Below are 25,023 nucleotides of genomic sequence, written 5' to 3'. Positions count from 1 at the left end.
TAAGAAGCATCTCAATTAGGATTAGCGATAAAAAGGAACTGAACCAGTTGACCAGTAATAGATTATTAGAATATAATAATTACACCTGATAACATGAAAAAATTAACAGGGCAAGGTGATTTTACATTTTAAATTTCACGGACCAATTATCCTCAGTGATGAATGAGTTTTAAGTATCTTTTTTAAAAGAGATCAGTCAGAGCAACGTAAATACATGAGTTACAAGCAGGAACATGAACATTCCCACCTGCCCAGCAACACCCAACCCCAGAGCCCAGGCTTCTGCTTGTACACTCCAAACTTGCAGTGAATTTAATGGAAGTATTGGGTGAACAAGAATGCAAAACTGTCACAGTCTGATCTCACTGAAATCAGTAGGAGTCTCTTCACTAGCTTCATTAGATGACTAGGCCTTTTTGCCAGGATGAAACTTTTTGCCTTCCTTGTGAAAATCCACCTGATTTATAAACATTTGAACAAATGTGGGTTGCACATGCTCAAGAGATTCTCACTGGAATTTAACAGCTAAGTTCTCTGTGGCTACTCTGCACAAGCTCGTGCTCCTTTGTGTGCCATAGATTAGAGCTATAAGGCGCTTCTACACATCATAAAAATTGCCCATTTTTGCAGTTTGAGTCACGCTGTATGGGGGGGGGGTTGTTGCTATTTAAATGTGTTTGTTACATTCCAAACTAAACCACATCCGCAGGTAGTTTAGTTTGCAACATAGCTATCTGTAACATTGCAGCCTTTTGACAATTCGCCCCGACCCTGGGAGAGGTGGGCTGATGGCAGAAGTGGCAAGGGGCCCTATCTTTTTTTTAATCTTTTTTCTTTCTGGCAAAGCCTGCCCACATCTCTCATAGCCAGGAGGTGAGCTGCTGATGGGCCAAATAGCCCCTAAGCTGTGGGAGGCCCCAGTCCTTCCCTCCATAGAAGCTGCATCCCCCAGGGCTTCCCAGGTGGGGTGCTAGTGGGCCAGGGGCTGCCCCAGCTCAGAGGCAGCACTCCACCAGATCCAACTATTCCCCAAGCCTGCCTGGGGAGCAGCATCCAGCAGGCTTCCAATGGGTGAACTACAGGAAGAGTTGGATCCAGTGGGGTGCTGCCTCCAAAGTTAGGGCAGCCCTGGCCCACTAGCACCCGCGTGAGTAGGCCTGGGGGTGGGGGGTACTGCTGCCATGGAGTGAAGGACCAGGGCCCCCCCCACAGCTCAAGAGCTGCTCAGCCTACCAGCAGGTTGCACAGGTAGGTTCCATCAGAAAAAAGAAAAAAATTGCAGCAATAGACTTGATCCTTTTTTTTCTGTGGAGCCTGCCTAACTCTCCCATGGCTGGTGGGTGAGCTGCTGGCAGGCTCTGAGCTGCAGGGGCCCTTGTCCTTCCCTCCATAGCGGCGGTGCCCCCCGCTCCCCCCGGGGCTGCCCGGGCAAGCACTGCTTCAGTTCAGAGGCAGCACCAGCCTGATCCAACTGTTCCCTGAACCTGAGTTTGGGCAGCATCCGGCCCACTAGCAGCCCACATGGGCAGTCCCAGGAGATGCCACCACCATGGAGGGAAGAACCAGGGCCCCCTCCCCCACAACTCAGGGGCTGCTTGGCCACCAGCAGCTTGGCCTCTGGCCATGGAAGACATGGGCAGGCTCCGCAAAAAAGGATTGGGTCCCCCTCACTGTAACATTGATGGAAGCTCCTAAATTGACATAGTGGGTTTTTAATCATCACAATTATAAACCCACCACTTCAAATTAGGGGACTAATGTCACATGTACAAGTGCCCATAGTGGGTAAAGTTTGAAAGAGTCCTTAGTCAGGCAGAAGGCAAGGTAGAGTTACACCTTATAAACTATGGGTGTCTATACATGTGACAGAGCTCTGTTCCAGCGCATACTAGTTAGCCCCTAATATCTATGAAATCTATGAAAACCATATGTCCCTGACTCGATCCCTGAGACCTACACTGTGACATACAAAGAGCCAATTTATTCTTCCCCAGGTGCAAGATGGTAATCTCATGGGGAAATAGACCCTACTTCTAAAAGTTTGCATAAAATAACACCTTTCTGATTTCCATTGAAGAAATTATGCAGATTTAATAATCTTTCAGTGGAAACATAGGAAAATTCAGGGGCCAAGTCTGAATAGATGTAATTAATGAAGTCCATTTAAACCCTAGAAACAGGACCCTAAAGGAAGCAGAGACCACTCATTTGGAAAGGATGATTAATTAAACTGATTTGGGTCAAACTGGTTTATGAAACTTCTGTCCCAGACCCCTTCCTGGTTCAAGTTAAATCACAGTCCTCCAGCATCCCAGCATGCTTTCCAGCCCTGAGCTGGGCTATGCTGTGTGCTTCAGAGAGCAGGTCTGGCCCCACTCTACTCTCTAGCTGGAGCAGTGAGGGCTCACTAACAAGGATGTGGGTGGGGCAAACCCAGCTGGGGATGCAACCCAGTCTGCGGGCAGATGTGGGGGGACAGTTTGCCCCCCCAGGAAAACCCCAGGTGGGGTTTGGGGCCAGGGCCAGGGGTTAAAAACCCCTTCCCCCACTCAAACCTACTACTGGTTGTGACTGTGGGCTACAAATCCCAGAGGTACCTGTAAGCAAGAAGAGGAAGTGACGAGCAACCCTGCAAAGTCCAGCTGCTATAATTTTGGACCACAAATCCCAGAGACCTCGGGGACAGCAGGAAGAGGAAGCAAATGCATAGCTCATGTGTCTGCATTTCCTGAATGAAAGGTAAATATCTGTTCACTTCTGTTTCAATTTAATCTGTGCAGTTTAGACTAACCTGAAAAGACTGAATCAATTCAGCCTTAGGCTTTTTATGCATCTGTACCAATATAAGAGACCTACTAACTACACAAACACTGAACTACTTTTTATATTAACCTGAAGTGAAGAATTTAATTTGTATATGGAAACTTGTAGAAAATAACCAGGATTCAACTCAGGTAGCACTTTACATCCTTCCTGCTTCTCCTAAGCTATTTTTTATTTTATGTTTGTAGGCTTCAGTAGGAAGTAGATCTTTAGCTGATAAATGGTGGCTATGCAAGGTCCAGGCAAATGTTCAATACTCCAGGGAATAAAATCAGGCTTTTCAGACTGCATTAATCAAGAGGAGACTGCAGGGAGCCAAATGGGTCAAGTGACTATGAGATCCTGGAAGGCTACCACTGAAAGCAAAATGTTTTCTAAATTAACTCTTCTTTTGTCTGCTTTTCTTAAGAGAAAAGACCTGAAAGAACATTATGCAATAACTGTCTTTCATATCCTTATTAAATTACACTGTTTTCCTTATAGATCTCTAAATCAATCACAACTAGTCACTGCTAGACAAAGTGGTAGTGAAGTGGAGGAGAGATTAAATCTTTCCTTCTATCCTTGGCATCTATTTTTGAAGAAAGACTTCAAGTCCTGTTATTTTAAATAAGGTGTACAGTGAACTGAAAAACTAAAATTGTTCATTTAACTGACTATATACTTCCTATGAATTAGAGCTCTCTTTGCCCTGCAGGCCAGATGGGAGGATCCAGGTCTGTCCATGGGCCTGATCTGGTATGCGAGGCAGTGTAGCCAGGGCCTGATCCAGCCAGGCAACAATAGACCAGGCCCAATGCGGCAATGCAACAATGGCCTAAGACGGATACAGCCACATGACAATGGCCCAACCCTGCCTGATATAGCCACATGGAGCTTAGAAATTTGGTAGTGGGGGACGGGTAGCAGTGTTAATTGAGATCACTTCTTACTGTCAAGTTTCCCAAACTAGAAGGAGTCCTGGAGGCTGGATTCCATGGGTCCACAGATCCAGGGTTGAGCACTCCTGCATTAGAACTTTGACTACAGTTGACTACATGAGGAACCTTGGTCACAGTAGAAGGTGAAACAGAAATTTTAGAAGTCTTTTTTTAATATCTATTTGCATATTGCTGTGGGAGCTGAGGTAACTCAGCTTCTTTCAGGGTGAGGATCGTAATTTTCTGTGTTCTGTGTTTATACCGAGGTTTTTGGGTTTTTTAAAGCTCCAAACTAAAGTTTAATTTTCAAAGGAAGGCAACAAAGAAAAAAACAATGTTTTCGACGCTTTGATACCTAAAGCAGGTCTAACCAATTATATACCTGCATTTCCTTATCATAATAAATAAGATACAATAGTTATACCACAAACACTACTTTCATTTTTTAATAACAACATTTACAGTGTTAAGGTGAAGATTTCCATTGGCCTGAAACTGAAAACATTTACTCAACAGGGGAAGAAATACATTTATTCTAAGTAGTGATGCAAATGGAACAAAAGTTTAACAATTTTTAAATGTAAACAAAAACAAGCAGCTAAATCCTTTTTAGTGGATTCAAGGGTGACCACCTTTTCAAAATGGAAAGGCAGGGCATATGCCTTTCCCCTGGGAGCTCATGATGGTTACATACCCGTTGTCCACCCAGGAGCAATGGGGGACACAACTCCATGCCACTACTGCCCCCACTGCCGCCGGGTGGGCAGGGGTTGGTTTCTCATGGTGACATGGCCAGCACAGGGCCCTCAGAGGGAGGGCAGCAGGGGTGGAGCCCTGAGGTTGCAGCAGGCAGCCTGCATCTTCCCCCACCCTGCCCACAAATCTGGGGGGGGTGCACCCACCATACACTTTGGGGGGTGCACACAGAAGTTGGGAACCACACCTTCCCTGCACTCCCTAGCTCCATCCTGCTCCACATCCAAGGCCCTAGCTCCATGCACCACCCTGACTGGGAAGTGCCCCCAGGCCCAGCCCATGCCCCACTCCCTCCTCACTGTGGGGACCTTAATCTGCCCTCCCACTTCCCCTTAATGCCCCCTTCCCCAAATAGACTTACCTGCAGGAAGCTGCTCTCCACACTGCCTGGCTGCAATCCTGGCCATGTGCATGTGTGCAGGCATGCACATGCACATAGCACCCCTTGCATCCTGCTCCTAGCAGCCCCAAGCAGCTCCTTGCAGGCTGAAACACTGCCAGCCTGCAAGGGGAAACCCACCATTTTATGAACCCTGCAGGATACTGTGAATCTGGGACTAATTGTTGTCCCAGAGTCATGCTTCCTGGGACCGGGACTTAATGTCCCCATGCTGGGATTGTCCCACCCAATTAAGGATGGGTGGTCACCCTAGTGGATTCCCATATTATTCTCCTCATATACATTGCTGAATAAACACATTAACATGCTTGTTTTCATAAATTAAGCAGGTATTTTGTTAAAAAAACCCAAAAAATCTCCCATAAAAGAAAACTATAAATATAAATAAAGCTTTGTTCTGAAGTTCAAATGGAGCTATACAAGTGCATATACATGTCTTTATATTGACTGTATTTCCATTCATTTTTTCCTAATAAAGTCAGTATTGTTAATGTCATTTCAAATAAGGGAGATATTTGTGTTTTAGATCTGGTTCTTCTATCATGGCCCATATTTTTCATAACCTTTTATTTTGCTTCACTGTGAAACCAATGGCATGCAAGACCTCAAAAAATCCACTATGAATTCAATACATTTCAACAGTTAACACTTAAATCAAACACTTAAGGAAAACAGTGTGAAAAACCTTCAGGCCAGGCCCTTTCCACCTTTTTTTTAAACAACTCCAACTGAAGTGAATAATTCAAGGGAAATAATGGGGGAGACCAGAAAGAGTTTATTTATTGTGAAGTATCTTCCCATAGTTTATTATGTCTTTATTATTTGAAATTACTCACTTCAGATGTGGGACTGGGCATGTGAATGAGGTTCATTATAACTAGTCAGGATATTAAATTTAAGGGGTGAAAGCTGTTTTTGATTCACATGGTTTCTTTCTGCAGAGTAGAGAATGCTAATGTTATACACCTCTGTACAAATTCAATTATTTTTCCCCCAGGTTTATTTTCTAATCACTATTTATAATATACTATTTCTGATAATACCTGGGCAGTAAAAAGAATTCCTAGAACATTTGCAGAAGGTGAAAATAAAAGTGCACAAAGTACCATTTAAAATTCCAAATATTTACCCAAATTCTGCTCTCAATGAATGAAGACTATAACACACCAATGTACTTAAAACACCTACTATTTGCAAAAACATATCAAAGTAGTAGCTAAGAAAATGCTAGAAGTAGTTAGATATAGTAGCAGAAGGCTCTTTGAGACCTCTAAATATTTGCATCAAAACAGAGTAGTTTATGACCTCATTTTAACTAGACACACAGAAAAATGACCTACCTGGACTGCATATCTTGCTGTGTTTTAGACTGGCTGATTTCACCTGGAGGTGAAGAATGAGAGACTTGCTGTTGTAGCTCTACCAAAGACTGGTAGTATTGTTGCTGATGATGTTGCTGCTGTTTGTAGCGAGACAAACTAAAAAACAGCCCTAAAATGGCTTTCAAATTTCCATTCCTTATTTCTGTAATATAAATATATAAAAGAAATAAAAACATAAAAATACAAAGAAGTGAAAACAGCACAATTACATTTTAATTCACACACACACACACACACACACACACACACACGGTGTGGGAAGAGGTGCATATACTTATTAACACACATTATACATATAGTGCTTGATTACTTTGTTACAGTTCATGCTACATATTGTGGGCATGTTTGGTAATCAGAAAACTGCCTGACATGAAGCCTAGGGCAATAAATCCTTTCAGTCAAAATCAGCCACAGTGAGCAATGTGTTCTAACAGCCTTGACACTGATGAGGTCCTGACAATTACAAGGCTATTAGCAGAGACAAGGCAGTAACAAAGTGAGTGACCGAAGCCACTTATGAATAACAAACTTACTAGAATTTTTACATTCCAAATAAGCAGTTATAAAACATAAACATACTGACAAAGTACAATGGTCTTTTTAAAGCTCAGGTTGCATTCCCAATGAATAAAAGAATGAATTATATTTCTCTCTTCTATCTTCTACAGAGCAACTGTAGTGTTGCAGCTGGTTGACACTAAAAAAATAAATTTAAGGGAGTCAACTTTCCACTCTCATTTACACTTGTATAAATCCAAAGTCAGATCAATTAAATCAGTTATTTCAAGGGATTTAGATGAAAATGACTTGACAATATACTGTAGAACAAAGATTGTTAATCTTACTTCAAAGCTCAAAGGTCCTGGCACTTCTGTTCTTCTGAAGGAGCTTTTCAATTTGTTTATTGTTATCATTATTATAAGCATCATTATCATCACTGACAATGATGCAGCAGAGGATGAATATTCCTAAAGGAGGATTTAGGTGTATAATTCTATATTGAAATTCTATAGTGAAAATTTGGAAATTAAGAAGGACACAACAACATTTAGAAGTAATGCAAGCAAAAATGTGTGCACATAATGTTAATATGTTATATTATTGGTATGTCTCCATTTTACTTTACATTGGTTTAAGAAGGATAAACATCATTGCACGTTATGCTATCAAAGAGAATGGTGTATGCATGGCTTTCCCTTTCAAGTATTCCAAGATTTAGTTATCATCATTAATTTCTTTTAAAGGAAGCCTACAGTAATCCCAGGGGATTGGCTGCCTTTAGAACATTTAATTCAGCCCCTCACTTTTAAAGTGCATTTTATGAATTATTGGGTGATAACAGCAGCAAAGAATGTCCTACATAGCATAGCCAAATAAATACTCAAAATACAAATGGGTTACAGAAATCTAGATGATAATTCTATAGTTGGAATGTGTAGCTACTGCATTAAATACACAAAAAATTAAATTCTGCCCCTGCTGAAGTCAATGGGAGTTTTGCCACTGAATTCAATGTGGCCCTAACTTCTACACACTTATCTTAATGCTGCACTCTTTTAACACCATAAACTCCCACTTATTTCAAAGTTTTCATAACATAATGTTGAGCCCTTTATAATAGCTAGAGAAATCACAATATTAAAGGACTGCTCAGTAACTGGAGCTACTGCATCGTAGGCGACTGGTAGGGAGTGCATGGGGTACATGTGCCCCCTTGACAGGGCCGGTGCCCCCCCGATGGCTGACACTGATGCTGTCGGTAGGGCTGGTGCCCCCCTAATGGGGTCAGCAGCTTCTGTGGGTACCCCCTCCCAGGTTCAGCAGGCACTAGTTACTTATGTACTGCAGAGTAGAGTCACTGAACACCTTTTTTGTGATGCTGACGGCACAGTAGCCAGAGACTACTGCATGGTAGCAATGCATCATGCTTTCTGTCACACAATGCTACTGTGCAGTAGTCACGAGCTACTGCACAGTCAATGTCTCATGGCCACAGAATCATAGAGAAATAGGGCTGGAAGGGACCTTGGAAGGTCATCTGCTCCAACCCCCTACCTCAGGCAGGATCACCCCTATCAAAACTTAGATTGTAATGTTACTATTTAGCTAAGATGATATCAGGACAAAGATGGTGACAGATAGTTTTAGTACCAAATAAAATATTTAAAAAAAAAATCACACTGCATACTTCTTAAAATTAAATAGTACTGTACTTATCAGCTATAATAAATACTTTGACATCTAACTTTCAATACAGTTGAACTAAATGTAAAACAAAACTGAAAACACTGGGTTTAATCTTGCAAAGTACTAACTGCACTCAACCGCCAATGAATTTTGGGTATTAAACCTCTTGCAGAAGGCCTCAGCCTACACCATTAAACCTTTATATACCTTACTAATTTGGTACCACAGCATAAAGGCAGTGATAGAAAGCCCAGCTGTTTTAATATAATTTAGATTCAGCATGTATGCATAGCATTTTAATGAAGACAAAAGATAGGGTAATATTTTAGTTGAACACATTACAGAAAAACATATGTAATTAGTGTTGACTATGTCACAAAATCAACTGAGAACTAGAATAGAGTTAGAAGAGATATTATACAATCGGCAGGTTCTTTCAGTTGTTGCACTTTATGTATCACACATATGCACATACATACACAAATGTATATGCACACATTTACAAGACTGGGCCTGTTTCTGAAAACAATTACTGAAAACATGACTCTTTGTTCAAATGAATAGTCATCATCACTTAGACTACATACACAAGGAAAGGTTCTCAGATGCATATTTGAAAGCTCTATTCCTATGCATGCATGGATAAATATATAATGGTTACATTTGGACATTTGTGTAGCTAAAAAACACTGGGAGAAAGAAAACATACAAAATGTGTAAGCTTTTCAATTAAATTATTGCCTAAAATTTCATATACATAGCCAGCTTTTTAATTTAATGTTTATTGAAACATGAAAAGGACAATAAAGTCTGTATAGTCTTCCTCTGATAAATATATATTTTAATGCAAACCAATACAGCTGGAGCTTGGTTTTTAGTGGCAAATAATTCATACTGAGAAAATTAGTCTTCTAAAGGAAATCCCCAGTACTGGAAATGATGATATATTTTTCTTACCTTCAGCAGAAAGACCTTGGACATTTACTCCTCTGGCTGCCAGAAAGCTAAGGCAGACATCAACATTCTCAATCTGCAATATGAACAGAAATAACAAGCAATTTAAGACTAGTTTACAAAATGTACATGAGTGGAAAAAAAGAAAACCCTAGGAATGAATACTTTACATTCATCACATACTACAGCTCTTTACCAGAGTTTAACAAGAATGATTACTACTAATTGGGGAAATTGCTATAAAGCTTCCATTGTCTACTTTGGTGCTTACAAACAATTCATAAAGGCCCGATCCAGAATGGTATGTTGGCAAAGCAACAACCCACCTACTTCACATAAAACTGGATTTTGTGCTGTGCAAATAAATAGCAAGGAAAGCATCCATAGATAATTAAACACTACATGTACTTCTGCGGATGTGGGTGACTGCCTTAATTAAAGAATGTTAATACAGTCAACAAAAGCAGCTATCTGCTTGGAATGAGGTGTAATACTGTGAAAATGATGATGTCATAAACATATTTTCTTATCTTTGTTCTTTTTCAAAATATTTTTAAAATAAATCTTTAAGCTTATTTTATGTTAAAGTTTTCCTAAAATATACTTTTTTCAGGACAGGTCATGCTGCTGACTGTGGTGGCTGATCCAGAAGCACTGCAAAGGTAAAACTCAATATCTTAGCTGATGGGAAATGATGAAAACATGAGTCTAGAGCAAGACCAACATAATTATGACACTATATTACCCCTTTGCCCCACAGACAAAAATTAATACCTTTATTTTCTTTTATAGGTTAGAAAAATTCAAAGCACCATTGCTTTGAGTTATTATCCTTGACTGGTTTTTGATAGTCCATAAATCTTGAAATATTAAAGTAGATAACATATTTAAGGTAATAACTTGCGAATAATAATTGTATCTGTCTAGTTAAATTTCCATAAAAATAGGCATAACACCACAAAATCTTCTCTAGAAAGCCTTTACTTTAATGTTTTATATAAAAAGTTAATTAAGACTGCATAGATACAAGACAAAAAGTTGAATACACAGTTGAAATACTTATTGACTATATCATTTTAACTGCAAAGCATGTTTAAAGCTTAGTCACCCAGCTTCATGCACAAACCTGTTGGTAGGACAGGTAGTTGCAGTTAATTTTGTTCTCTTATAATTTTGCATGGTACACAACCTTTATTGGCAGTCTTATATCCACAAAGTAGACAGAGGATGAATTCATTAATTAAAAGGGGCTTAACCTCAACAGTCTTTTTCCCCCCAGGATGATAATCACTCCTCACCTGAATATAAATTAAAATAAATGAGGAGAGAGTCCTTACATTTTTACTTTGAACTTCTATGACTTCAGCTCTTCTTCAACTACTTGAAAACTATATTTGATAAAAGAAGCATTCAGTTTGCTAGTGTGCCTTGAAGAAATGCATTCCAAATCTATAGAGACTCCCTTAACATGTGGGTAACACTTCTGAAGTTATGAGCAAATGCCAAAAGTCTGGATGTCTACCCTTCAGGCAAAGTGAATTATATTAAGCTAATGGAGCAGACAAATATCTAAAATGTAAGTTAATCAAACTAATTAAACTGTTTTCAAAGATCTTATAACATTTACATGAAATAATGAATAATCTCTCTCATAAATCCATTTGTCCTAAAAATGGATATAATTCCAGGAACTATTTTTAAATATTACTGCTAATAGGAGATTCCAGTTGCCTAACTAGGGTGGGACAAGGGGGATGCCAGCCCCTGGCACTGACTTAAAGGAAATGCCATTATGGCTACTTGTCACACCCCCGCCCAAATCTCTGTAGTCTTTTCCATTGTTATAGGGAGCCAGGCAGGCGCATCCATATGCCCTGTAATGTATCTAGGGGAGAGGAGGTGAGCGGAATGTGCCCCCCAAGGCTTTGTCATGGGAGATACAGTCCTGAGCCCAGGAATATATATGTGGAGGTGGGTTGGGGAGCAGAAGGGGCACCAGGACCAGCCTTGGGGAGTCCATGCTGGCTGAGCTGCTACACCAGTATGCAATGAGCCCACCCTTTAGCTGCAGCAGTCAAGCTCATGCTCCTACAGCAAGAGCTATAGAAGCTGCCATCGAAGCACAGAGAGCAGGGACGGATACGATTCCACTTCCCCACTCTCTGTCCCACCTCCTGCTATCCAATGGTCAGCATAATCCCATCCTACCCTTGAACCCCTTCCCCCACCTATGCCCTGGGTGCTGAAATAGCTTGCTGTGCTTCTGAGAGAATCACAATAAAGCTTTCATTGTCTATGTTGGTAGTTGCTGCCAATTTATACTAATAGAAATCTGAAGTAGCTACATCAGTCAACGAAAATACTGAGAATTTGATCCAATGTAAGATAAAATAAACTGGGTCATTTAGAACAGTGTTTCTCAACCCATAGGTTGTGACCCAACAGTGGGTCACAAGAATATATGAAAGGGTTGTGAACAAATTTTAAAAATGGATCAACAAACTTTAAAAGAGGATTCTCCTTTCTAGGAGAAAAAAAAGAGAAATGGTGGGTTTTCCCTGGTAGGCTGGCAGAGTTCCAGCCTGCAAGGGGCTGCTTGGGGCTGGGGGAGCAGGAGGAGGGAGATCAGGCATGGGGCACACACATGCATGTGGCAGCCAGAGAGCATGGAGAGCAGCTCCCTGCAGGTAAGTTTATGGAGTGGGGGGCATGGACAATGTGTCAGGAGGGGACAGGCAGGTCACATCTCCCCCAAGGTGCTTGCGCCCACAGTGGGCAGAAGGCTGCAGCCCAGCCAGACCAGCACAGGCAGGAGCTAGGGAGGTGGGGCGATGTGGGTTGGGAATAAAGGGCACCAATGGGGCCAGGGGGCTGTTTTCTACTTAAACTATTTACTAGGTCAGGACTGGACATCAATTTTTACAAATGGGTCCTAGTACAAAAAAAAGGTTGAAAACCACTGATTAAGAGCTTGTCTATGTACCTGATCTTCCAGCCCCAAGACTTCCACCAACAAATAATTGCTGCCCACTCACAAAAGTACCAGAGACTGGCAGTTAGAGACAGGAGATACCTTGAAGCAGATCCTGAATGGACACTTAAGTGCTACACTTGGACTTTCTGTGTCACTTGAGGGGTGCACTTGTCAGGTGAGAGGGGCCCCACACCACTCAAGGGCTGCGTCAAGAGACTTTGTTTCTTCTGCCCAGTTGCTGCCTCTGTTCTCCTCTTGCCACCCCCCTCCCCCTGCCCAGATATGCTTCTGGGTGAAGAGTGCACCTCCTTTGGCAAAGCAGAGTGATTAAACAGGGCTTATTTCCTTGGCAGCAGGTCCAACGTTGGAAAGGGATCACTACAGATCTAAAGACCTGGCTTTACACCCCAGTCCCAAGTCAGTTGCACATGTATATTTACTCACGCGTATGATAACCTTTGGAAAGATCCAGCCCTTACACAGCATAACCTGCATAGGTCACGTGAACATATCTTGATGGGAAATTCTATTTTAATGGAAAATTTAACTCAAATCAAGCTTTGTCTGGAGATGAGTTATAAAACAGTTGAGTGCTTTTTTCATCTTCCAGGATAGCTCAAGCACTCAAATTATAGGAAAGATGGAAAACTTTAGTTTGGTATCAAGCACTAATCAAGTTAGGTTGAATGATCGGTAATAGCAACCTTCAAAAAATTAAATCAAGATTTCCTGACAGACTTTCTGGTGTTACTGAAACATTCTTCATAGCTATAAACATCTGAACAAATTTATTGGAGAATATTTATAGTGTCTGTCACCTAATATTTCTCAGTTATTTTTTGTGGTTTGTGTGTATATGTAAGTGGGAGACTAAGTAGTATATTTAACATAATAAACCCAATGCTGCTATTTTAAAGTATGGTTATGATAAAAAGAAGAACTACAAAAAAATTTACTTTATATTTCTGCTCCCTACTGCATGTATATTCCATGTATGCCACATCTGTTAACCTTATAGATAAATTCCAGTCTTACCATTAACTGTGTAGATCCAGTGTAGCTATAGAAATACAAAGCTATTTTTCTTCCTGAATATTCGAAAGAACTATAAGGTAAGATCTAGTTCCAGAATCATTTTGGTAACAACATAACCTAGCATTTACGCAATAGGCTGTTGGGCCAATACTGTAGATATCTACATAGTAAACTCTTGCTTTGACTTATAAACTGAACAAGTTTGGTATGGGGAACCAATGGAGCATACATACAAAATCCTGATATTTAATTTTTATAGACTGCTTTCTGATAATTACCATATTTTAGTATAACTTTGGAGAATGGTCAGAAGATTCAATGAGGCATGGGTTTTAATAAATTCTTGGGTTATTTTCACTTTCCTTCCCTTTCAGTGCAGAAAAATTTGCTTTAAAGTCTTCCCGTTTTGAAGCTTTCAGTGTATCCATAAACATTGTTTTAATTACCTTCTTTTTGCCTTGGCAAACCACAGTTATTCTTTGAACTCAAACCCCAATAGCCCCAAACACTTTTTATTCAAACTTAGACACAGATGAGAGTAATTTTGCAATTATAAGAGTTCCAAGAGATTTCAACCAGCTTCCACTCCTCAATACTGTTTCAATCAAGAGTGGTATGGATCTATGAACTCCAAGTTTATTTAAGTAGCTAGTGATGGGCTTAAGATGGTTTAGGGTGCAGCTTTGCCTCATACCAACAGTACATAAACAGCATTCACCCTGCTTATGTCTCAGGAAATTCAGTCTTTGCACCTTCACAAACATGATGCATATAAGACCTGACCACAAACACTACAATTTCCTGTTCAATTTTTTTGCACTTCACTTTCTTTTCTGAAAGTACTTTAATGTCAATTAATAGGAAAGTTGGGGCTCCTTATTAGTGTGATATTAATTTAAGTTACAGGGAACAATACTTGTAAAATAATCAGTTTTTAGTTAAGCCCATTTTCAGAGTTTGTAGTTGAATCTACAGATTTCCTCAGAATGCGAAATTAGAGCCCAGTCCTGCAAAGGAGGATGCACATGTAATTGTTTGCAAGATCAGGCCACTAGTGAACAACTTGGCTATGTTCTTGCCAGTCACCAAAATGTTGCTCCAAGCATTATAGAAAAATAATACTTCACTTTCACAAATGTAGGAATATTATAACGTTTTAAGCCATTACTTCAGATTTCCAAAATCAAGAACTTCATTTAAAAAACCAAGAAAGGAACACCTGGCTAAAACATAATAAATCCTTCACTGCCCAAAATAGCAGATAGATTCAAATACAGACACTGAGCTTGCCATACTAAAATACAGTGCTATAAATGCATCTCTATAAAAGATTAGATCAATTTTCTGAGGCTGGGGAAAGAAATGACACATAAACCAGTATAAATGATCAGAAACCAGTTCAGATCTGTAACACAACAGAATTTAGGTGCACATAAACCACTTTCACAATGTCTGACACCAGTTTAAGATAAACCTAGAGGGATGTGGTATCAGACTTAACGGATTTAGGGTAAATCACTTTACTCAACTTCTGTCCCAGATCTCCTCCAGATTCTAGTTAATTCACAGTCCCCCAGCATCCCAGGGTGCTTTGTGGGGTGAGAGGGGAGGTGTAGGGGAGGTACAGAGTGGGTGGGCTGGACTTGGCCCACCCAGCTTCCCTGCTAGACTTCTCAACAAAAATGCATGGTTCTATTTGTGTTTGCTTATTGTCTTTAAAAGAAAAAAGGCAAATGGAAGGGCTGATTATAAACATAAGCAAAGGACACAGCTGAAGCCCCAAATCTAAATACCTGAAAATTTAGGGGGTTCATACATCAGATAAAGATACATTGTAGTTTGCATCCAAGTCTAAAACTAGACAACTGTGTTATACTAAGCATTAGAGATCTGATTTAATAAATTGCACAGTATAATTATGTACAGTCTGCTTTGTACTGGTAACTATGTGACATTTTAGAAATAAACCACTACTCAACAGTTAATAGACTAACAGGAATAGCTCATTTGTGGGGCTGACTCTTACCAGCAAGTCACCACATAGACTATATCTTTTTATTACAACTGTTTTTGCTATTACTAAGATTAACTTTCATCTCCCTTGTTTGGCAGGCAATACTTTCACCATTTCCAGGCATAAATCAAATGGCAGGGTATGACAAGTTATGATGACTAATAAAGCAGTATACATTTTTATATTAATATAAAGCTTTGATAAATCTCTGGATTTGATTAGCATGCTTTCTTGGGAAGGCAGACAAAGTTTGCAAAGCTCTTTTACTTTACAAGAACATGCATTAATATATATGAACTGGATACCATTTAATCATGGCCTATGTGTTTGAAGCTCAACTTTGTTCTGGGTTGCTCAAAATGAAACATAACATTGTGAAGATGGCACCTTTTAACTCACTAGAGAACTCCTCTTGTATCACGCTCCAGATACAGAACCACTGGTACCATATATATACCTAAGCACAGTATTTGCTTTATAGAAAGGTTTTAACTGGTGATGATGTACAAATAGCAGCAACACGGGACATACTAAACAACGAATCTCTGAAAGCCACATATGCATTTTTCAGAAAAGAAACACAATGCTGTAAATTATCTGATTATTTTGAATTGTAGTACTGCACAGATAGAATTACATATTTTATGTCACAGTGGGAAAGTCAACATGTGTGTTTTACTGTGTATTAGACTAATTTAACGCTTAATAAAGGAACACCGTCTACATGTGCACCACAATTAGTGTGCAGTAGATTAATTTACTCTTGTATAGGATAATCCTGTCAGACACAGGTACTATCCTACGCAGCAGTAAATTAATGCACTTAAAAGCATGTGCAGATGGTAATGTTGGGATTCGTTTACTCAGGCTCAAATTAGATCAAATTCAGTTGCATTAATTGCACATGTAGACATGCCCAGTGACTCTATATCAAATGTGCATAGTTTACAAACAGTATATTTTACTTTTACTTTTCCAACATACAAACCTGAGCTGGGAGTGTATGGTTTCAGTTTTTCCTTCTTACGGACCACCACCTCTAATAGGGCTGTGCTATGGGCAGAAGCAGGACTGACAGACCTGCCACAGTCTGCGCAAGGCAAGTGGTGGCACCAGGGCTCACAGTTGTCCCCCAAGAGTCATCCCTGCTCTCCCCAAGCAGTCTGCAGCAACTCTGCCTGCCCCACTCCCACCCGCAGCACACCACCACCCACCAGGAAGAGGCTTGTGCTCCCTGGGAAACCATGACAGGGGCTGCTGCCCCCATCAGGGTCACTCCCCCCTCACTGCTTGAGCGGCAGAGGCACGGCCAGAGGTTGGCTGGCATGGCCCCCTTAGGCAAAGGGGGCAGGGAGAGGGATTATCCCCCTTCAGCACCTAGTGGACAGGGCAAGGAAGGAGCTTATTCTGCTGCTCGCCCCATACAGGGAGTGATCAGCGGAGGTGGCAGACAGAGCTGGCAGACCCTGGCTGTGGTCCCCCAGGGACAGAGAGAGCAGAAGGGGGAATAAACCTCCTGTCTACTCCCCCTTGCCCGGAAGGCCATGCCAGCCAGCATCTGGCTACACCTCTGCCATTGCAGCAGTGATGGGGGAGCACCAGGCAGACCCTGGTTTGGGTCTGTGTTGGTGGGATAGGGAGTGGGAAATTAAACCCCATCCCTGGCCAGTTCACTTGAGGCTACTCTTGGGCCTGGCCGTGCTGTCCCGGCCCACCCTCCAGCACAGCTTCCCTGCACCTGTGGGCTCACTCTAGCATCCCCCAGCTTTTGGCTTAAGCCACTGCAGGCATATGCCTGCACTTCCTGAATTAAAAGTGTATGTCTATTCACTTGCAAATTGGTTCAATCTAGGCAAGTTAGATTAACCTGTAAAGATCGAATCAATTCAGACTCTGGCTTCTTTGAACGTCTGTCCCTAGCCTATAAGTGTTTCCACCAGGGGCTTTTTGAATGTCAGTACTTAGCCTTAGTGGCTGGGGGATTCCTCTAGAAGGAAATCAGTTTTTATGTCACTGACTAGCTAATTGTTTTAGCTAAAGTAGAACAACTGCAACAAAAAAAGAATGAAAGGCCCACCTCAGAGTATTCTAACTCAGTGATTAGGGGCACTTTCTTGTTCCTGGGATCCCCATTTACACTCTAGAGCTCTGCATCAGATTTGACTCAGTTACACAGACTCTGTTTCATAAACCCTTGTCAGTGATCAACCTACCTGGATCAACCAACCAACTTCCCAACTTCCATTTTTCCCCCCAGCCAAAATATGCAACTTTGTACAACCTCACCCACATAAAACTATTCTGAAGTATCCAAAAGCAGTATCTTTCTTCAGTTTTGTTCTTAATTGGCTCATATACTATGAACATCTGTGACTTGCTGGAATGCACTTGTGGTGTGGGAAACACCCAGATTTTTAGTTAGCCTTCTAACTTTGTTCTTTCTGGGAGCTATTTTCAGATTATTTTCCCAATGTGGTACTCTTACATTTCACCAATGCACAGAACAACTATTTTCTTTAACTAAAATCTTGCTATTAAGACATAAAGAAAAGTGCTAGCCGTTCTGTATTTACATGTATTTTTTATTACAGATTAATTGAATAAACAACAAACCAAACATAGCACACAGGTAGATGTGTGCATCTGAAGTTTTTTAACACTGTAGTTTTCCTAGGTATCACAGTTACATAGACTATATAAAATAAACAAAGGTCTCATACTTTCTCCTTTGGAGTAAAAATATCCCTTAGAATGCCTCCAGTACAAACAGGTTGTACAAGCAAGCGCGGCACCTATTTCAATCAACAGTTTGTCTTTGTCTGCACATTTGGTTTTGCAAGTATGAGTTCTGAGCCTCATCCTTCACTCCCCAAACTTGCTTGGACTCTACTGATGGCAGAGTCAGAGGAACAGACCAAAGAATAAAACAAAGCATTTGCTGGTTTGTTTGTTTGTCTCCTTTCTTCCCTCCCTCTCTTCCTTACGTGCTAGATTTTCAACCCAGCCCAGCTCTCATTTAGGGCATCTCAAAAATGCTCAGTACTGAGAAGTTTCTACTGTTCTCCACATGAAAACAGGGTACTCAGCTCCTTTTGAAGTTTGGCCAATTCATTTGCAGAAATCTGTAAACTGAAAGACAATTTAAAAACAAAGGTCACACCCACTCCCTTTATAATACAGCTGTTTCTCCCATTAAAAAATGTATATTATGAATAGAAGCCAAGGAATTTTTGAAGCTTATTTAAAGGATTGCCAACATCCTTCTTAAAAGTCAGGAAGGTTCTCTCTGTGACAACAATCCTGTTCCTTATGATTTCAGTACTTTCACCAATTTTCAATGGAAGTTTTGTACTGAAAATTCATTTACCAAAGCTGTGAAACCTTTGTACTGTAGGTAACAGTTTTATTGATTTGTTGTTTGTTTGTTTTTGGTAGTAGCATCTACTGTTTTGCAGTCCTTTCTAGACTTTCAAGAAAGAAGGTTCCTTCCACAGGTATTGGTAATCGTGCTGGGAGACACTAAATGGGTTTTGCTGATTCAATAGTGCAGGAAGATTGCCACTCTGGGAATATTATTCTTTGAAAATGATAGTACTCTACTTCATGATTGTTTCTTGAATGCATACTTGCAACTTCCTGAACAAAGTATTCTTGTACTGAAATAATCATTAAAGAAGCATCTAATAAAAATGCAACACTGAACTACAAAAACAGGGGCAATCCATAAATCTGTTTCATCTTCAGCCTGTACTTTGCAACAACAGAGCATCTTTGCAAATTAAAAATAAGCTTATTGGAAGCATTTTGGGTAGAAATTTCCCCTCAAGAAAATAATAACTACCGGTATGTGAAAGACTCCCAGGCAAATATTTCAGAAATGATGCTGGAGTTATTTATTTATTATTTTTAAGGAAAAGATTTAAGATGATGCTGGAATTATTTAAAATCTTTGCAGTTCCCATCTCCAGTAGACATATACCACAAATTCATCTAATTTGCACTCTAATCACAAGACATTAATGGTGATCCAGTAATGTTAAGACAAATTAACTTCCAAATACTTGGACAGTGTAACAGACAGATGTACTAGCTTGCTAATGGAAGAATGTATGAGGTCATTGTCAAGGTTAGTGTGCAAGTTGCATTATGTTGGGGGATATATCACTTTTCAATATTTGCTAGAGATGAACACTAATGTCCTATGCAGTGGTATTAATAGCACCCTAAGTAATATGAAGGTGACAATAAATACTGAAAACTTTTTCCTTAACTTCCATTTCAGTGTTTACAAGGACTTAGGGAATGTGGTGTGATCGCCACTACTTTAAATGACATTAGCATAGCTTTCATTTGTGTTTCTAGGTATCAAACCTAAATAAACAAATACCTCATTTATTTTAAATAACAACATTAATTACAATCAAAATGGCTAGGTGGACTGGTAGACATTTCCTTGCTCAGTTTCATCTTTAAAAAAGGAACGCAGCAACAAAATACACAAGTTACATCTTCCGAATCTACAATGTTTTCCTTCTTGTCAGCATTCTTTCCTTCCCATCTGCTTTGCTGTTCATGTCCTTCTTTTATTGCACTGTGCCTATCACTGGGTTTGTACAGCACCAGGAAAAATGGGCCTTTATCATGCCTGGGGTATCACCTACAGTGTTAATATAAGATAAACGATAAATGCTGCTGCATGTACTTCTGGGAGGAGGGGCACATGCCCCCCATATCTGTGTGCAGGGCAGGGACAGGTGAGGGTTGCCTGCTGTGGCTCCTCACCATGCTGCCCTTTCCCAGGGGCCTCTGCAGCCCAGCATGCGGGACCCGGCATGGAAGAACAGGGTGGACAAGGAAGCTCACTGACACCGCTGCAAGCCCTACACTGCCCTGGTGAGACACCCCCTGCTCACCCATCAGCAGTGAGGGCAGTGGTGCAGAGTTCACAGCAGGGGCAGTGGTGGCATGGAGCTCCCTGTGGTGGCACCGAGCTTCCCTACCCAGCCCTGCTCTTCCCTGCCATGCCAGGTCCTACCCATTGGGCTGTGGAGGCCCTGGGGGGAAAGAGCAGCAGGGCAGGGATCCCAAGGTTGCAGCAGGCAGCCAGCACCCACCCTCATCCCTCCTATGGGCTGCACTCCAGCCATGGAGGGGGAACCAGGCTCTGCACTCCACTCCACTGCAGCAGCCAGGGCTCAGTCAGTGCTGGGGCAGGAGCAGAGAGCTCAGACCTGGGTCCTTGGTTCCACAGTGCTGGCAGCTGGGGGCCCCCTCTTGCAGGGCTGGGGGTGGGGAGCAGAAGGCTGCAGGTGGGGAGTGAGGGCTACCAACAGGGCCAGGGACTGTGGGTGGGGAGTGACAGGCACTGGCAGGGCAGGACTGTGGGGAGTGAGGGGCACCAGTGGTGGGGGGCTGTGACGTGGGAGTGAGGGCCTGGACCTGCATCCTAGTGGCAGTGAAGGGGGCAGGGAGAGCTCTGATTTTCATGATAAAAAACCCAAAATCAAATACCCGTATTTATAGTTACTTAGAATTTATTTTATTATAGTGATTGTGGCACTAGCCAGCTTCTAAATTCCTTTAAAATTGCAAATATATGAATAAAACATTGTGTTGAATTGAAACCTATACATATTGTGGTGTGTCATTTTAATCATGGATTTGGGTGGTTTTAATCAGAGAATTCAGGATTTTTAAACAGAGCAAACCAGGATCCCTGCTTATGACGAGCCTGCCCATGCATCTTTATGGTCCCCCAGGGAACATGTGGGGTTTCCCCAGGATCTGCCCTTGATCCAGTATTGTTTAATATCTTCACTAATGATTTGGATGATGAGACTGAGTTCATGCCTAGCAGATTTGCGAGTGACACCACGTTGGATGAGGACGAAAATACTCCAGAGGGTAGGACTAGGATCTAGAATAACTCACATTTTGTATCAAATGGTCCATAATGAATAAGATGAGATTCAACAAAGTTAAGTGCAAACTACTGCACTTGGGACAGAATAATTGCATGTACAAATACAGAGTGGGGAATGAGTGACTATGCTGCAGCACCAAAATGAATGACCTGGGGGTTACAGTAGAGCATAAACTTAATGGCTAGGGACAGACATTACACATAAACTGGCTTAAGTGATCAGAAACTGGTTTAAACCTGTAACAGAACAAATGTTCAGTGCACATAAACCAGTCCGAAAATGGCTGAAACCAGTTTGAGACAAACCTAGTTGAATGTAGTATCAGACTTAACTGACTTGGGTCAAACTGGTTTCTGCAACATCTGTCTCAAACCCCGTGCCAGTTTAAGTTTTCATAGATTTCATAGGCATTAGGGGCTGGAAGGGACCTCGTGAGACCATTGAGTACAGCCCTGCCCCCACCACAGGCAGGAAGTCAGCTGGGATCAAGTGATCTGCCTACTGTTCTAAGCAATGCCAACCTGAGTGGGAGGGGGCTATCCACCCTGCCACTCTACCCAGCAACCAGTGATGCATTTCAAAGTGGTTGGCTGGCAGCCGACAGGTGCTGGCCTCCATTGGATCAGGTAAATCAGGTCATAAGATCTATATAAGTTAAGGACTGCCCAAGAGGAGGGGCAGTAGCCATGATGAAAACTCAGAGAGAGAAGATGCACCATCTGAAATGTGCTCTCTCTTGAAACTCATGATCAATGAACTGTCTGCCTCCAGAGGGAATCTCCACCTGCTTCTGGATGATACTTGTGAGTAAGCTACCTGAGATCTAACTAGATATATAGCTTGCAGTAACTCAGATGCATGCTTAAAGACTACCCAGCCATGGCAGTTTGCTCTATGGGATTTCTCTGACATTGCTCAACCCTGTACCCTATTCCAAACCAACTCCTTGTAGCCAATAAAGTTCTCCTTTGTCCCTAGCATGGGAGACTTATTGGGAGAGGGGCTAGGTTATGCCTTGCGGTCCCCTTGCTTCAGCTGACTAAGGGAGACCACTGTTTGTGCTTCAGACTGAGGGAAGCACCCTAAGCTCTTGCAGTGGGTCGAGTACCCTCAAGGGCTACTAGGCCTCTGTTTCCCAGGTGGCACAGAGCCAGGATCACACCAGACCCTGGATGGTGGCAACATTACCCCCAAGCTAGCAGATGTGCTCCAGAAAGGGGGTCGGCCAGACGTGAGGCACCCCCAGGGAGGCACTCACAGCCTGGAAGGTGGTCGGGCGCAACGAAGTGTGTGGCTCAGTGCAGGAGCACTCCCTACTGGCCCACCACAGCATCTGACTCCTGAATCCAGATTGTTAATGAAGATGTTAAAGAGCACTGGCCCAAGTACCAAGCTGAGGGACTCCACTGGTCACCCTGCACCACATTTATTTGCTCCCATCAACTAGTACTCTTTAGGTCCACCCCATAGCCAGTTACAGACCGTAAGATGATCAAGGCCACAGTTCCCCAGCTTATCCATGAGGACATTGTGGGGAACTAGATCAAAGGCTTTCTTGAAATCCAGTTATAAGAAATCCACGTCATCTCCCTTGTCCAGGGTTCATGTCACCTGGTCATAGAAGGAGATGAGGTTGGTCAGGCAAGACCTGCCAGTCACAAAGCTATGTTGGCTGCCCCTCAGAAGCTTGCCTTCCATTTGTCTGGCATTAATGGATCCCTTGACAGTTTTCTCCAGGATTTTTCCAGGGATGGACGTCAGACTGGCTGGGCTATAATTCCCTGGGTTATCCCTCCTCCCTTTCTTGAGGAGAGGGACCACGTGGGCTCTTTTCCAATCTTCCGGGACCTTGCCCGAGTGCCACGAATTTTCAGATATCTTTGCCAAGGGGGGTGCAATGATGTCTGCCAGTTCCTTCAAGACTCTCAGGTGCATTCTTTCTGGGCCCACAGACCTGTGAATGTCCAGTTTCTCAAGGTGTTCCCTTACCTAATCCACATAAATTTTGGGCCCGCCACCCCCTCCCAGGATGGTTTGTGTCCTTTCTGACAGTGTGGTCCCCTTGGGAGAGTGAAAAAATGATGCAGAAAAGTCATTTAAGAGACTGGCCTTTTCTTGGGCATCAGATGTCAGCTGCCTCATTTGATCTCACAGGGGCCCAATACTATCTTGGTTCTTTTTCTGACCTCCTACATGTCTGAAGAAGGACTTTCTGTTGTCCTTGATCCCTGTAGCTAGCCTGAGCTCAGTTTGTGCCTTGGCTTTTCTGGACCGCTCCCTACAGGTGTAGGTGAGTGCTGAGTAGTACTCTTTGGTGATGCTTTCTGTTTTCCAGCTGGTATAGCTTCCCATTTGAGTCTAATGAGGTCCAGCATTTCCTTGTTCAGACTCCCCCAGTATACTGGCATGTTCTCTGGGCTGGGCAGGGCTCTATGCTCAACAGGGCTGGCCCCTCCTCTCTGCTCCCTGGATGCAGCTCCAGCAGCGACTGCAGGCATCTGCCTGGCTTCTGCTTCCCCCCCCACACACACACCTCTAAGTAGGGATTCTGCCATCCCCTCTGCTTCACACAGATGCACAGCATTAGCTAGCAGACCACATGCTGGCTATGGTCTGTGCTGTGGCAAATGAGACAAAGGCAGACTCAACAAATACCTGGTAATGTCCCTCTGTTGTTTTCTTAATGGGGTGATAAACACTGAGTTAAAGATGATAAACACTGTTATCAGTTCCCTTCTGGGATGGCCACAGCATTCTCCTGGAGCCTGGCCACACCCTCCTCAGTTCAGCACAGTGGAAGGGAAGGGAGGGCTGCTCTAGCACCCCCTGGCTTCTAGTCTGAGCCACTGCAGCCATGTACCTGCATTTTTTCAGTCCAGAGGGGATGTCTTTACAGTTACAAACTGGTTTAGCCTATCCAGGTTAGACTAACCTATAAAGATTGAATAAATTCAGGCTTTCTGAATATCTGTCTGTAGCCAATACGTCAACCATGGGCTCTTGTTGTAAAAATAAACAAAGCTAAGAGCATTACTGATTGTACCAACAGGAGTGGTGCAAATTGAGGGAAATGATTCTTCTGCTCTATTCCTCACTTGGAGGACAGGGTCCAGTTTTGGGCCCCACACTTCCAGAAGGATGTGGACAGTTTGATTAATGCTTCAGGTCCTTGACTCACTGGGCATCTTTATACATGTTCCGGGGTGGGGCAGGGGTGCCAGTGCAGAGCAACAAAAAGTGATTAGGGCCTGGGAGTCACAACATATAAAGACTAGATCTGTACTCGGGATTCTGTTTACTCATCTTGTCCCTGGTATATGAAGATAAAAAGTTTTGAAATAGTTATCCAGACATCTTTGCGCTCAAAGAAGTATAATTGAATAATAGAATTTCCTGCCCTTTTCTGGGTTATGACTTCAATTTTGCCAATGTATACCATGTATATGATTGTTCCAAAGAAAATTTCATGCTTAGAGATCCTAACAGAGGCTCAGATTCATGTGTAAAATTGTGGGGACATCTCAGCACTAATATTTCCATAAATACTTGCAGTTTCTGTATATATAAACTGGCTAGTAGAGTTGCAATTATAGCTCAGCAAGCTAATGAATGCTCCTCCAGTCTTCCTGGGCACCTTGATTACTCGAGTCTGCT

The 25,023-nt window shown here is 42.1% G+C and overlaps 1 protein-coding gene across 1 annotated transcript in view; it reads right to left on the bottom strand.

Annotated features, from left to right (window-relative positions):
* NAV3 (neuron navigator 3) overlaps window positions 1-25,023 on the bottom strand; it is a 1,048,024-nt gene that overhangs the window by 302,430 nt on the left and 720,571 nt on the right. The window contains exons 5-6 of the mRNA XM_019514774.1: window positions 9,426-9,498; window positions 6,240-6,423 (exon numbers count right to left, since the gene is read on the bottom strand). Of these exons, the coding sequence (XP_019370319.1) occupies window positions 6,240-6,423; window positions 9,426-9,498 (257 nt within the window). The remainder of the gene's footprint in view (window positions 1-6,239; window positions 6,424-9,425; window positions 9,499-25,023) is intronic.

Source organism: Gavialis gangeticus, unplaced genomic scaffold, assembly GCF_001723915.1.
Source record: "Gavialis gangeticus isolate Ggan-Ray unplaced genomic scaffold, GavGan_comp1, whole genome shotgun sequence".
Classification (NCBI taxonomy): domain Eukaryota; kingdom Metazoa; phylum Chordata; order Crocodylia; family Gavialidae; genus Gavialis; species Gavialis gangeticus.
The sequence above is the reverse complement of the archived record's forward strand: the minus strand, read 5'-3'. Positions and strand labels throughout refer to the sequence as shown.